The 13383-nt window shown below is 38.2% G+C and overlaps 3 protein-coding genes across 4 annotated transcripts; 1 reads left to right on the forward strand and 2 right to left on the reverse strand.

Annotated features, from left to right (window-relative positions):
• Window positions 1-607: 607 nt before the first annotated feature.
• Window positions 608-1752, forward strand: LOC105173137 (putative RING-H2 finger protein ATL21B). The gene is made up of 2 exons (XM_088875628.1): window positions 608-1038; window positions 1289-1752. Exons 1-2 carry the CDS (start codon window positions 681-683, stop codon window positions 1750-1752), a joined length of 822 nt encoding a protein of 273 aa, XP_088731754.1. The 5' UTR covers window positions 608-680.
• A 2781-nt stretch (window positions 1753-4533) lies between these two features.
• On the reverse strand, window positions 4534-6701 carry LOC105173086 (Ubiquitin-like superfamily protein). Of its 2 annotated transcripts, XM_011094736.3 has the most exons (4): window positions 5771-6701; window positions 5153-5505; window positions 4962-5068; window positions 4534-4826 (listed from the first exon to the last, which is right to left on the reverse strand). In XM_011094736.3, the coding sequence occupies exons 1-4, from the start codon at window positions 6565-6567 to the stop codon at window positions 4680-4682; spliced, it is 1404 nt and encodes a 467-aa protein (XP_011093038.1). In that variant the 5' UTR covers window positions 6568-6701; the 3' UTR covers window positions 4534-4679. The 2 variants fall into 2 exon arrangements, with proteins under 2 accessions (XP_011093038.1, XP_011093037.1); XM_011094735.3 differs by having other exon boundaries at window positions 4962-5505; window positions 5771-6700.
• An 892-nt stretch (window positions 6702-7593) lies between these two features.
• On the reverse strand, window positions 7594-10972 carry LOC105173138 (cyclic nucleotide-gated ion channel 1). The gene is made up of 8 exons (XM_020697775.2): window positions 10752-10972; window positions 10208-10634; window positions 9907-10107; window positions 9184-9476; window positions 8964-9078; window positions 8625-8861; window positions 8147-8541; window positions 7594-8052 (listed from the first exon to the last, which is right to left on the reverse strand). Exons 1-8 carry the CDS (start codon window positions 10763-10765, stop codon window positions 7743-7745), a joined length of 1992 nt encoding a protein of 663 aa, XP_020553434.1. The 5' UTR covers window positions 10766-10972; the 3' UTR covers window positions 7594-7742.
• Window positions 10973-13383: the final 2411 nt, after the last annotated feature.

Here is a 13383-nt window from a genome sequence, read left to right on the forward strand (position 1 = left end):
ACCATAAAGTGAAAAGGACAAAGAGAAATTATAAAAAACTTCCATGCATAGAAAATGCAGCACGTTGGTTACTCTTGCTTCAACAGCCAACACATTGTTAAAATCGATGGAATGAAAAGATCTATGCTAAGCACTCTCCTGGAGTATTAGATAAAACCCTCTCAAATAGTTATATCTTTGGACAACTCAAGGGAATAACCACAAATCACTGTTCTTGACAACACAAGCTCAAAGAATGCAAACAAATTTTCTCAGTAGTTTCTTGTTCCTGATGATATGCACAAGGAATAAGTGGAAGAACAGTTATTTCACAACCTTATTTATACATGTATCCTTCTAATTGAAGTCCCTCTACATTCCCCTACTTCAGAAACATGGGAGTTATTGAAATTCTTTTCCTTCTTATCACAATCTTCTCCACTGTCCATGCTGGTAATGAGAATATTTGTCCTACTTCATACTGTGACAGCCTCCCCATAAAGTTTCCTTTCAAAGTAAAAACCGAACAGACCCAAGATGGCTGTAACTATATCAATCTCACTTGCAATGCAACTCTAGATCCTATTGGGACAGCCCTTGCAACTCTTCCTTATGCTGGAGATTTCTATGTACGTTTCATAGCGTACTATAGTAAGTACATACAACTCTATGATCCTGGAAAGTGCCTTATAGGACGGCTGATGAAGTTGAACCTCTCGTCGTCTCCATTTACTGCCATTGCTCATGAGACCTACAAGTTTTACACATGTCCTTTCGACTCGGACATAATAAACTTATTTGTTTACCCAATTGATTGCCTTAGCAACGCCACGAATGTCACAGTTGCTACTGCTTTTGTTTCATCGGAAGACATGTTAGATTATGGTTGCCAGCTTATTGGCAGTTGGCTGCTCCCCGTTTTATTGCCAGGTCAGTTTGAATTCGAAGGAATTTATGGTGATCTTTACTTGACGTGGAACTCCATTAGTTGCTTAGCTTGTGAAGATCAAAATGATCCCCCGGTACATAAAGGTAAAACATTCCAGTTCATGATTTCTGGCTTGCTTTTTACTACACTTTCTTCCAATCATTGACCAGCACATCATCATCATCAATATCACTTTCTATTTCATTACTGAAACAGTGCATAAGAAAAGAGAATGAATACGTAAAATGTCTATTAGGCCTCTGGATCATTTATCTCTGGAGAAACTTTCTGTTCTATGTTGAATATCTGTTCTTCAATTTCTTCTTTTCTCATACTTCAGGTATTGCTGTTATCTTAAACATAAGCATGTTTAACTTGCAGATAAAAAACACAAGGGTAACTTGTGGACCCAGTTTGTTAATTCACCCTATTGCGTTCCATCCTTTGTGACAATGGCCATAATATTTGTAATCTGTTTGTTGAGCCTCACACACTCGCTAGCTGGGACAAATGAGACCAATTCCAGCTCGCCCACGGCAGATGTACTTCCGGTATCTGCCACAGACACTGCAGCAGCAGCACCACCACGCGCCACGAATGGAGGAATGGATGAATTCAAAATCAGTGCTTGCACAGAGTTGGTGGCTCTTGGTGAAAGCAGAACAAATTCAGAACCTGATTCTAATACCTGTCCTATATGCTTAGATAGCTATTATCCAAAAGAGATGATAAGATGCATTGCGAAATGTGATCATTGCTTCCATGCAGAGTGTATTGAACTGTGGTTAAGAAATAGCAGAACCTGTCCGGTTTGCAGAACAATCCTTTCTGACAGCGACTTATAACAATGTTTCACGACCGGATTTTTTATCTTTTACATTGTTTCTTTTGTGCCAGCTACAAGCATACCTAAGCATGATGAAAAATATCCAAGAAAACTCCAATTCATTACTTCTCTTTTTGGTTTAGATACCTTCTACTATCTGTTATATTGCAATACTTGTTTACATAATTATTTGAAGAATCCAACAAACTAGAATTGAAGTGTAGAACACTGCAAATGATTCATGAATCTTTCACTTATATAAAAACAATTTTAGCTTTCAGCCCTCACAAAGCTGCATATTCATTCAAGTTTGGGATAATTCTGTATGGAAATGACTGAAAGAAAAATATTATCGTCAACAAACACCACATCCTGCAACATATAGTGAAGTGAAAGCCGTAATCTTTGTTCTGAACCCTTCAACAGTAGCTAAGTCAGTCTATTTTCAAGAAACTGATCACCTTCCTGATGCTCTCACAGTTATGCAGAGATTCAAAATAAAGCCAACAAAAACAGAAGCCTCTGAGTATTATGGTCTGATGATTTCTACTTTTCTACATAGCAGCAACTATATGCCCTTCAGCTGGCACAACCAAAATTAAGCTTTCTTTTGAGTTTCTCCTTCACGAATAACTGATCAGAACTTACAACCTCAATGGGACTTTTCCTTTTGTTTAATCCAGCATAAAAAATTACTTGAGGATTGTTTTGAGTCAAGGGCTTTTAGTTCATGTTCCTTGTTCTACATACAACCACAGGAACCAGTTTCATTTCCTCAACATCATTCAACTGGCCTATGTTACAAGTGAACTTCTTGCAAATCACTTTCTTATCGCATAGACTTAGGCCAGCCTGTCTTATATTCCTCTATATAGCCAACTATGACAGCTTCCTCCATAGCACTCTTTCTTTTTTCATTTGAAAGGAACTTCTCCTTGTGGAAACATTTTCCTTCCTATTAGCTACCCTTTCAAATTAGAAGCTGATCAACCCCACACAAATTATTAAGATTATAGGAATCTGCAATGCAGTAACCAGGGCCAAGTCATAGTAAATCTTGTTTCTTCTAGAGACTTTTATATAAGTTATATCTACTAGATGGCCTAGAAAACAACTCCACAGATCGAGGAAATTGTCTATCAAGAAGGCTTGGGACAAACTTTCCATTCTATTCTTTAAAAGGCCTTCAAATATTAACTAAACATTACAGTATTTTGAAAATCTAGGAAGATCACAGTTCCTTCATATCTTGATATGATTATTCTTCAATTTTTCGTGATCTTACTGAAATATTAGTATTTGTCCAAAGCCTCTTGTACATATGAAAGTTGCTGTTATGATGATCATGTTCTCTATCTGCTATTTGCATATGCTGTTCTGTGCATACATCTGATCTCTTTTGTTCTTTGTGATTTTCTTGGTTTCCTTGTGTTTCTATGAATATTTCTTAATGGAAATAAACACTTATTTTGTTCCTTATCATCAGTATTACCTGTAATTCTTGGAGAAAATTGACCAATTTTCTTTGCAACTCCATCTCAAAGCATACTGGAGACTTTATGTATGTTACATAGGGCATTATAGTCGATACATACACCCACCCATAATCCTGGAGACTGCCGTATGGGACGGCTGATGAAGAATTTGAACCTCTCATCATCTTCATTTAAGGCCATCACTTACCAAAACTCCATGTTTTTTCACATGCCTCTTCAGACTCTGAAATGATAGGCCGTTGTGTTTTTCCAATTGATTGCCCTAGCAACTCCACGAATGCCACAGTTGCTACCACCAGATTGCATATTAGCATATGGTTGGCAGGTTATTGACAGTTGGCTGCTCCGGTTTTTGGCCAGGTCAGTTTGAATTGGATGGAGTTCACAGTGATCTTTACTTGACGTGGAACTCCATAAATTGCCTAGCTCGTGAAGATCAAATTGTATCTACAGGTCAATATCATTCCAAATCTTGATTTCTGGCTTGTTTTACCCCATTAAAGACCTTAAGGCCAAACCCTGTTATGTCTCTCTGTTCTATGTTTCGTCATCTGTTATTCCCTCATACTATATATCTTAGCAATTATCTTACACATGAACATCAGGAACATAATTAACTTGCAGGTGAACTCAAGGGTAAGTTGTGGACCATTTCAGCTAAATCACCCTTTTGCAACCCATCCTTTGTAACAATGGGCACAATATTCATAATCTGTTTGTTGTGCCACGTGCACTCGCTAGCTGGGAGAAACAAGACCAACTCCAGCTCACCCACGGCCAATGTACTGCCAGTATCTACTAGAGCCAACTGCAGCAGCACCATCCTCAACTAGAGGGCTGAACGAGTTCAGAATCAATTATTGCAAAGACTTGGTGGTTCTTAGTGAAAGCATATCACATTCAGGGCCTGATTCTATTACCAGCTCCATATGCTTAGAGAGCTTTCATCCCAAAGAGATCCTGAAGCATTGCCAACTGTGAGCATTGTTGCCATGTTACATCAGCTTATATTATTGGACTTGTTGACTTCTACATTAGAGACCTTTCCATGTAACAATTACACATTAGAAGTATCTCGATTCTTGAAAAGCTCGGATCGCAGTTCATCAGGATCCCAATTTCATCATCATGTTCATATGATAATTCATGAAATTTTGGTGATCTTACCGAAGTTTGAGTTACAAATGGTACTCATAACCCAGAACTTCCTGATTTAAGTAAATTCATTTATTTGGACCATGATTTTACTGAAAGCCTGGGATCCAATTTGAACCCCGTACATGCGTGCGTAGCTTAAATCGAAATGAAGAAATACAGTCTCTATAACAAGAAGAAGAGCACAATGATTTACAGACTTCTATAGCATCTGACATAAACCTTCAGCCTATATCACATATGGTTGAACTAGAGCAAAATGATGAACCAAGTCAGTTGAGGCACACAAGATATTTCATTTCTTGGCAAACAGCTTCTTTGGAAGCATTTCCAATGGTGTGGTCTTGAGCAGGAAGAGCCTGGCTGCACGTTCTTGCAGGGTACCCCCACATTTCAAACCCCGGACTTGAAGTTCTGATTTTAATCGCTCCATGCCAAGAGCCTGTGTATCAATCATAGTTATACAAAATCAATGGCCAACACCCAGTGTTTAAAATAACACAAATTATAACCTAGGCAAGACCACGACGATAAGTTTTATGCACTAATTAAAGAGACCACATCATTACCGACATACCTCTAATTCCCCTGCTGAATGATATTCATCAAAGTTGAGGGGCTTGTCTGAGTCTTGAACTACTGCACTCGCAGACAATGATTCTTCCTGAACTGGCTCTGGCACTTCTGCAGCAGAAGGAACTACTTCCTTTAAACAAGAGACACCAGGTACCTGGGTTATTTTTTCTACATTGGAAGAGTGAGATGTACCAGGCACATTTACATCAACTCCATGATGCTCCATATTTTCCGCAAGACTCTCTAAAGCATTATTATTTCTTTTCCTTGTGCCATCATCACCACATACATCCGGACCTCTACCTGGTCTAAAAGATTCTTCACTAACATTGCCTTCTTCCTCAGAGCCACTCCCAGAGGAACCTTGATCAAGATGTCCATCATCATGTTTTCCACCAGTAAATGAACTTGAACTTCCTTCTGCTTCTTTGCTTGAATCTGAATGACTCCCACTATCTATAATAACAGATTTATTGTCCGCCCCTTCTTCATCTTCATCACTATCATCCTCACTGTCACTATCACCAAATTTTCTCTTTCCCATCCTGAAAAGACCAAAAAAAAAAAAAATGCCATCAAAAGGTGAATCCTGGACATAGCAACATTAATTATTTTCCAAATCTCTAGCACATAGCAATATGATTACTGTTATATCATAAAAGTGATAAACCTGTAATATATCAAGAAAAGTAACTTTGTTAATAATCCACCAACTTTGCCAGGATCTATATGTCAGGGGATAAATTTCAAACGCCCCACGATATTGTAAAAAGACAAACCAATACTCAAAGGGTTTTAAGAATTTCCTACCATATCTTCAAGCGCTTGGAATCAGATTCACCTCCCACCGCGCTACTCTTCCTCTTCGAGCTCACCAACCCCTTAATTGACTCCCTGACTGACCTCTCCACCTCCTCCATACACTTGGCTGAATCCTCCCTATACTTAGCCACATACTTCTCAGCACTATCACCCCCATTGCTCTTCCCCTTCTTCACCACCTCCTTTGCCTTCTTTTTGATATACTCCTCGGCCATCTTCTCCAACTTCCTCTCCTCCGCCTCTGCCCTCCACTCTTCCAGCTTCTTCTCCGCGTTGACGTGCCTCAGCCTCCGGCCACTCATATCCCTACAAGCATCGAAATTATTCGTTTTCTTCTGCCCGGCCTTGGTCGCCGCCCCTCTCAGCAATGATCCAAACCCTCCCTTTCCACCCCTAAGCCTCAGCAACAAATGCACCACCACCGGAAACTTGGCAAAATCCTGCGACCCATCAAAACCCACCGCATTTCCGGACAAATCCGAGGAGGACAATCCACTAAAATTTTGATTTTGAGAAAATCGGGTCTTACAAGTGGAACCACCTAGGGTTTCATCGAACAAAAAGTTTCCGAGGGATTTAGCTATATTCAGGGTTTGGTGGTCATGGAGGATACGCGAATCATTGAGTAGGAGGAGCTGGAAGTGAGAGGGGATGGAGGTCAGTGTCTGAATGCGGTGTTTCAGGGTGGAGACGGAGATGGAAGGGGTAGTAAAATTTATGATCCTGTGCCTTCCATTAAGCAATTTCACAAACACCTGGTGGATATCAGATTCAAACACCTCCATCGGCAGCTTTGACCAATCCAGAAACGCTGGGCAGGTTCCTCTTCTCTCTTCAACCGATACAAGGTAGGAGATTAAGAATGAAACGAAGATCCTTTGCCAGTTATATGTGAACTGGGTCTCCACTTCTATGTCTGAAGCCGCCGTCAGGTGGGTTTTGGGCTGGAGAGTTATATATTAATGGACCAACTCCACCAGGTAAGGCCCAACCCATGTCTCCTGTCATTGGCAAAAATTTGATTATTTAGTTTTTAAATAAAATTGAATAATAATACGATATTATAAAAATTTAATGGTAGTATTCAAACTTTAGTACCCTTGTAAAATAAAATTGAATAATAATACGATATTCAAATGTTCGGGCAATTGCATAAGTTTTTAAAAATATTTTGATAAGATGTTATAAAGTGTCCTAAATGAATGATTCAAAATATCCAAATGAAACTGATGGAGGAGCAGCAGCAACACTATGATCCTATGGTAATAATTAAACTGGGGCTTAATGCTGCCTGAAATCGAAGCTCAAACAAGACACACATGATCAAATCATTAAACATTAATTTGTTGTGCATTGATGACTTCTCCCTCATTTGGCAATAGAGTCGTGTTGTCTATGTATCTCTTGGCACGAAGATGAAGCTCGGCTTCATAGATGGAACTTCTCCACGACCTGCCGGTGGTTCACCGAATTTGAGGAATGGAGATGTGTAGACTTAATGGTGACATCATGGATCTGGAATTCCATCTCAAAAGATATCGTAGAAGCCTTTATGTGCTGTGCGTCTTCACAAGAGTTGTGGCTTGCAATACAGACCAGATATGGCTGTAGTAATGGCCCTATGGTGTTTCAAAATACAGAGATATATTTGTTCAGTTTTGCAAAAGGATCTATCACTCACTGCCTATCTTACAAAATTAACAAAACTTTGGAATGAACTTGCTTGTCTTGCGCCTGTACCAAAAGTGTACATGTGGAAGTTGTATCTGTCTGTGGATAGGACAACATAAGACTTGCCTAGTCAGAGTAAATTTACGAAGGTGGGAATAAACTCGATTGGATTTTTATGTACGAAGAGGTAAACACAAGCATGGTAATTATAAATGGGAGGCATAAAATCAAGAGGTAGACTACTCTTATTTTAGCGGCCTCCAGTAACTATTCTAACAATCACCGATTTCTATGAAGGATTTCCTGCACTAAAATCAGGCTCAGCTGGCTTCTGAAACAGTAGAGGTGGTAATCTTGGAGATGAAATTATGTTACGTGGATGATTACATCGCAAGTTTCCTAGCATATTGGTGGCAAATCTTGATGCGTAAACGGTTGCAGCAAGGCTTGGCAAACTACCCGATCCTTCCTTGGACAACGGATTCTGCAGTGTATCTTCTGCTTCTTGCAGCAACTTTGCAATCTTCCTTTTGTAATGCTGACGCCATGCTGCTTGTATAAAGCAGGCACCCCATGTCCTCCACTGCTGGGAATAGAACCTGAAGCAAGTTTTTTTTTGGAGAAAGACTAAATTATCAATAATTGTGAGGGTAAGCTCTTGTTAACCTATGGAAACTTGATCTCTGAACTTGCCTATAAGTGTGCTGAAGCTGCTTGCTGTGTAGATGTTTAAACTGGGACATGACAGATTTCAAGTCATCCGGCGTTAAACAGAAAGCCTCAACGTCTTTGACAGCCTGCACGGTTCTGGTCGAGATAGGAAGGCTGGAACAAGAGTTGGGGTCGAGAGCCCATGTCACAAGTTCTTCCCCACAGAAGTCTCCAGCTGTGAGATATACCGAGTTGAAGAAACTGGTTCCGCCACGATTTGTTGTCATAGTCAATATGTTACCTTTCATTATGAATAGCATCTCATCAACATGATCTCCCTCGTGAAAAATAAAGCTGTTCTCCGTGTAGAGAACGGGCTTTAGACAAGAACACATTGCATCCAACAACTGTTCGTCCATTCTCTCAAAAACCGGCACCTAGAATGATTAGCTAACAACTTTAACATGGCGATCATACAATAGAAATGGAAATAAGTAGAAATTGATTGAAGTGTGCTAACTCTTGTTAATAAAGTCCAGCAGAGATGGCGCTTGATGTCCCTCCTCAAATCCTTAGGAAAGTTACTGATCAAGGATTGTTCCTCGACGCCTCTTTTCTCTTGCCATTTGTACTGTTCGTATCGTCTTATACGAGCCCTCAAGTCCTGAGGAAGCATGCGGTGGGACATCCATTGCTCAATATCCTGACGTCTCATTCTCGCCTCTTCTAGCCTACCAGCGACGGACTGTACAAATTTCTGCAACAAGAAAACTCATAAGCATGCACAAAGGCAAAGTTTAGGTAGGTAATAAGTAACATATCTCATAATTTTGTCAAGGTTTTAGATGCGTCCCGTCACCTGTATGCTGCTGCTGATGACAGACGCAACCAGAACCAGCCCAGTGATGGAGATGAAGAGGGCAAAAATAATTTCTCCTACAGAATTGCTTGTATTCAGATTCTGACCCAATGAACTACACTCAACAAACCAGAATTTTGAAAAAAAAAACATATTTTAGTTTGAACCTCAATCGAGACTTCACTAGGAAATAAGTTATAAGATTGAAGCAGTGGAAAACCTCAAATTTCGCCAGCCCCACCAAAAGCAATTGAAGAATTTCCTAGTGAAGTCTGTTTGTTCAACCACATGAGACTTAAGAGCATAAAGAAACATGCCGAAGTCAAAGTCTGCAGGGCTCATTATCTGGTCAGGCTCAAGAAGCGGACATGAAGAATTCAGAAATGAAGTGTCTCCACGGCCCACCCCGCAATAAAGATCCTCTAACTTACAACCATTATGATCACTACATGCCATCCGCCAACATCTCTCCTTGCGTTCTATCGCGATCACGTACCACAGTGCTCCAAACACCTGAAAACGAGATTTGCAGACACCCGCTGGATCAGATGTTGCAAACGAGATTTGCAGACACCTGTAAATTGGTTTCTTCCCTAGACTAGGAGAGAGAAGTAATCAAATCCCTACTATCATTCCTAACAAACATATATTATACAACTTCGTTTTCTTCAACTCTCCCCCCAAACTAGAGCATAGATATTAATTGAGCCAACTTGTTGTAGAGAATAATCCACTCAAGTCCCAATTATATATAGTCTTTCTTTGTAATAAAACATCTCCTAGTTGATCTCCTGTCTCCATGTGATTATACCTATATCTATTTTGTACATAGAAAGAGAACATAAACTAGAAAATAGATAATCAAATCCTAATTATACAATCTCCTAGCTAGTATATACTTACATAAACAACCTCCATACTGAGAAGGAAGAAATTAACTTACATGACTGGCAAGGATGCATTGAAGGAGATTGTAAGCGGCTGCAGGCCAGGCCGTGTCAGCAAATACTGCGCCTGAAGCTGTGACCTCCTTGGATAAGGGATAAATCCGAAGAGATCTTGGGATGTATTGCGCCAAAATAACCATCTTCAGGAGGTCATTTGTGGGTAGAGAAATTGGAGCATTTACAATCAGAATGACTACCTGACAGACGAAACAAACAACCAAAGGAGTTAAGTACGACATAACGCAACAAGTTTTAGTTAATAGTTTTATTTGATACTCAAACAGAATGTAGTAATACCTGAGGTAGAGGAAGAATTGACAAAATGTCTACGATGAAGTAGGACGAGAGATATCGTTTGGCTATCGCTCTACGATCCTCGATCAGCTCGCCCCTTCCAAATACTCGAGAAGAAGGGGCAATGAATCCAGTACGAAACTGCAAAACAATATGAAATACGTAGAAAATGTCAAGGAATGAGCGAAGAACACAGGCAGTGATCTTCAGTTTCTCGTCCATGGATAGACATAGGTTCTTGGCATCAACCACTGGTGCGTAGAAGAAAAGCGGATCCAGGAATAAGGAAATCGTACAAGAAATAACAAACATTTTGTTCCACATTAGAAGAAAAGGCCCTTGAGGATCAACAACATTCTTCTTGGGGCTTGATTTTGGTCTATTGCTTCGTGTGTGGTCGCCATCTCTCAAACTCTTTACCTCCTCCAACCTGAAAATGTTGCAGTACATAACAACATAAGCATCAGGACACAGTGAACTTAGTGCTGTACGTAGTTGTAAGACAGAGACACAAGTGACACTGTAGTTATACTTGAACTATCCTTACATATTTCTTTCCATAGTTCCCAGTTGAGGAAACAGCTTTATTACTCTCCTCTTCTGTGAACTGTGAATCTCTTATGATCATCACTTCATTAAGCACAAAAGACACGAAAATCACAAAATTCCAATCATCGAGAAGAGATCATTGTACCAAATATATGTTTAGTGTCTTGAAAACGCAGCTTTGAGGTAAGAAACTTCCCAGAAGTGACTTAGTCGGACTGAGAGGAGGATTGGCAGCGGCTTATTGGTTAAAATAATATACATATATATATAATATTTGCTCTTTGACCAAAATGGTATCCTAAGCCGTAGACTCGTGAGGGTATTTTCCCCAAGTATACATGATATGTATTTTCATTATTTAGTGCATTTTCTCATTTAAAATTTAGTGTATTTTTTTTATTATTTATTTAAAAAAAAATATTACGTCCTACCTAATTTATTAATTAATATAATTTTCTCCCAAATATTATAATGAGCTATAATTTACTCCATTCAAATTTTAATATATTTCAATTCCAACTTATAATTTATTTATAATTAAATCTAAATTTTTTTAATGATTATCAATTAGTCTCTCAATAATATATAAAATCATATGAATGTCACGTTAAGTGTGCGCCTAGCTTAGTTGTGAAATTCAGCCGCAAATTTATCCTCTGATACTGGTTGCAGACAAGGTCCAATCTTAACCTGTTCTCGAATAATAAAACTATAAAAGAGTTTAATGTAATTTATCTTCCTATAATATTGAAAATGAACAAATTATCTCCTTATAAAAATAAATAGCAATTTATCGCCTGCCTTTTTAAAAATAAAACAATTATGATGTCTTTGTAAACAAAAATAGCATTTTTTCCAACTACAGTATGTCCCAAAATTAAGAAGGCGTGGTTGTTTCCATTATTCAGATGATATTTTTTGTAAGGGATAATTACAATGCCGTTGTAGACAAATTAATTTTACACTAGATTAAATAATGACAAGTATCAAATAATATATTAATTATCAAATTATAGTATTTTTTATTTATATTTTAGAATTTACTAAATTAATTCCAAATATAAATAGTTAATTTAATTGATGATTTTTAATATATATTTTGACATCAAATCAACGGCCGACAACTGTCAAAATAAAATTTTTCTACCAATCAAATCATGCCTCGTAGTAAAAAAATCAAGCCAATCAGAGCGCTTCACGTAGAGCAAGTACTTGTACGATATAATCAAATCAAGACAAATATTTATGATATTTATCTCTTTAAAAGATATAAATATTAAAGAGATAATGTCGAGTTTACCAATCATATCATTTCAAATATTCAATGTATTGATCTCTTTAAATTAAATTATAAAGAGATAATACAAAAGGTGTTGAGGTACATCACAACTCTACCATTTTCACACCTATATAAAGGGGACATTAAACCTCATTCACCACATAAAGATAGAGAACGAAGAGCAAAGCAAGGGAAGAAGGCCAAATAATTCTTTTTACAAAGTTTTTTGAGTTTAAGAATATTAAAAGACGTTCAAGGTGGTGATCGATTCTTTCTTCAAAGGTATGCCACAAATTATAGTATTTAGTTCGGGATTACTGGGGCTAAGCCACTGAATTATATTATAAATATCTCCACATATTGTCAAGAAGATCCAAATGAAAAATTCACTTCCAAATCCTCAAATTTTAGGTCAGCACTATAGTCTTTAATTCGGGATTACAAGCGTGAGCCCTTGAATTAACGTTATAGAAATTCAAATTCAAGTTCAAAGGAGATCTATGTGGAAATTACCCTTTGAACTTGTCAAGTTTTAAAAATACTAATTTTAAAGAGAAGAATCAAGGGATATAATAGAGATTGCACTCACTTTGATATTTTAATTCAAATATTTTTATTTGTGATAATTTATTTATTTTTAATTTTTCATACAAAATAAAATTAGTGCTCACAAATTTTGGCACGCCTCCTAGGACATTCTACCCTTCCTCTTTTCCCTTCAGCAAAGAGTGAAAGCACTTATATGGACACTCAAGGAAAATCTTCCAAGACGGTGAGTTCCAAACTCGCCATATTAAAGTCTTCAAACTCTAGTACCAAGAGTATTGGTGTTACTATGAGGAACATATCGAAGAAACTTAAAGAATTGTCCTAGATGATTCCTCTCACTGAGTATGTCCAGAAGGACTCAGACTTACCTAGCCACGCAAGCAAAGATGATGGAAATAAATCTCCTTCATCATCTTCTCGCTCCGTGTCTAGCTACTCATTCACAACAAATGTGGCTTTATTCATGGTGACAAATGCTATAACTATGTAAGAGCAGCTTGCAAGCCTGACAAGAGCCATTGTGAAGGACTTACAAAGCATGTGGAAGAGCAAGATGCTCAAATTGCTAGGTTGATCAACAAGACAGATAATGACGACACAAATCATATCATGGGGAAACAAGTAGAAGCTCATGATGAAGCAGAGCCATCCACAAAGCAGCATTATACTGAGAAGGATAAATTTGCAAAAGAATTTCAAGTTTCATTCGATGGACTGATTCCCATGGACCAACTGAAAGAATTCATTGAGGGAACCATCAGAAGCAAGATCGAGGGGAGCTCAAAGCCATCCCTTACTTACT

The sequence above is a fragment of the Sesamum indicum genome, linkage group LG11, assembly GCF_026168435.1.
Source record: "Sesamum indicum cultivar Baizhima isolate 11 linkage group LG11, ASM2616843v1, whole genome shotgun sequence".
NCBI lineage: Eukaryota > Viridiplantae > Streptophyta > Magnoliopsida > Lamiales > Pedaliaceae > Sesamum > Sesamum indicum.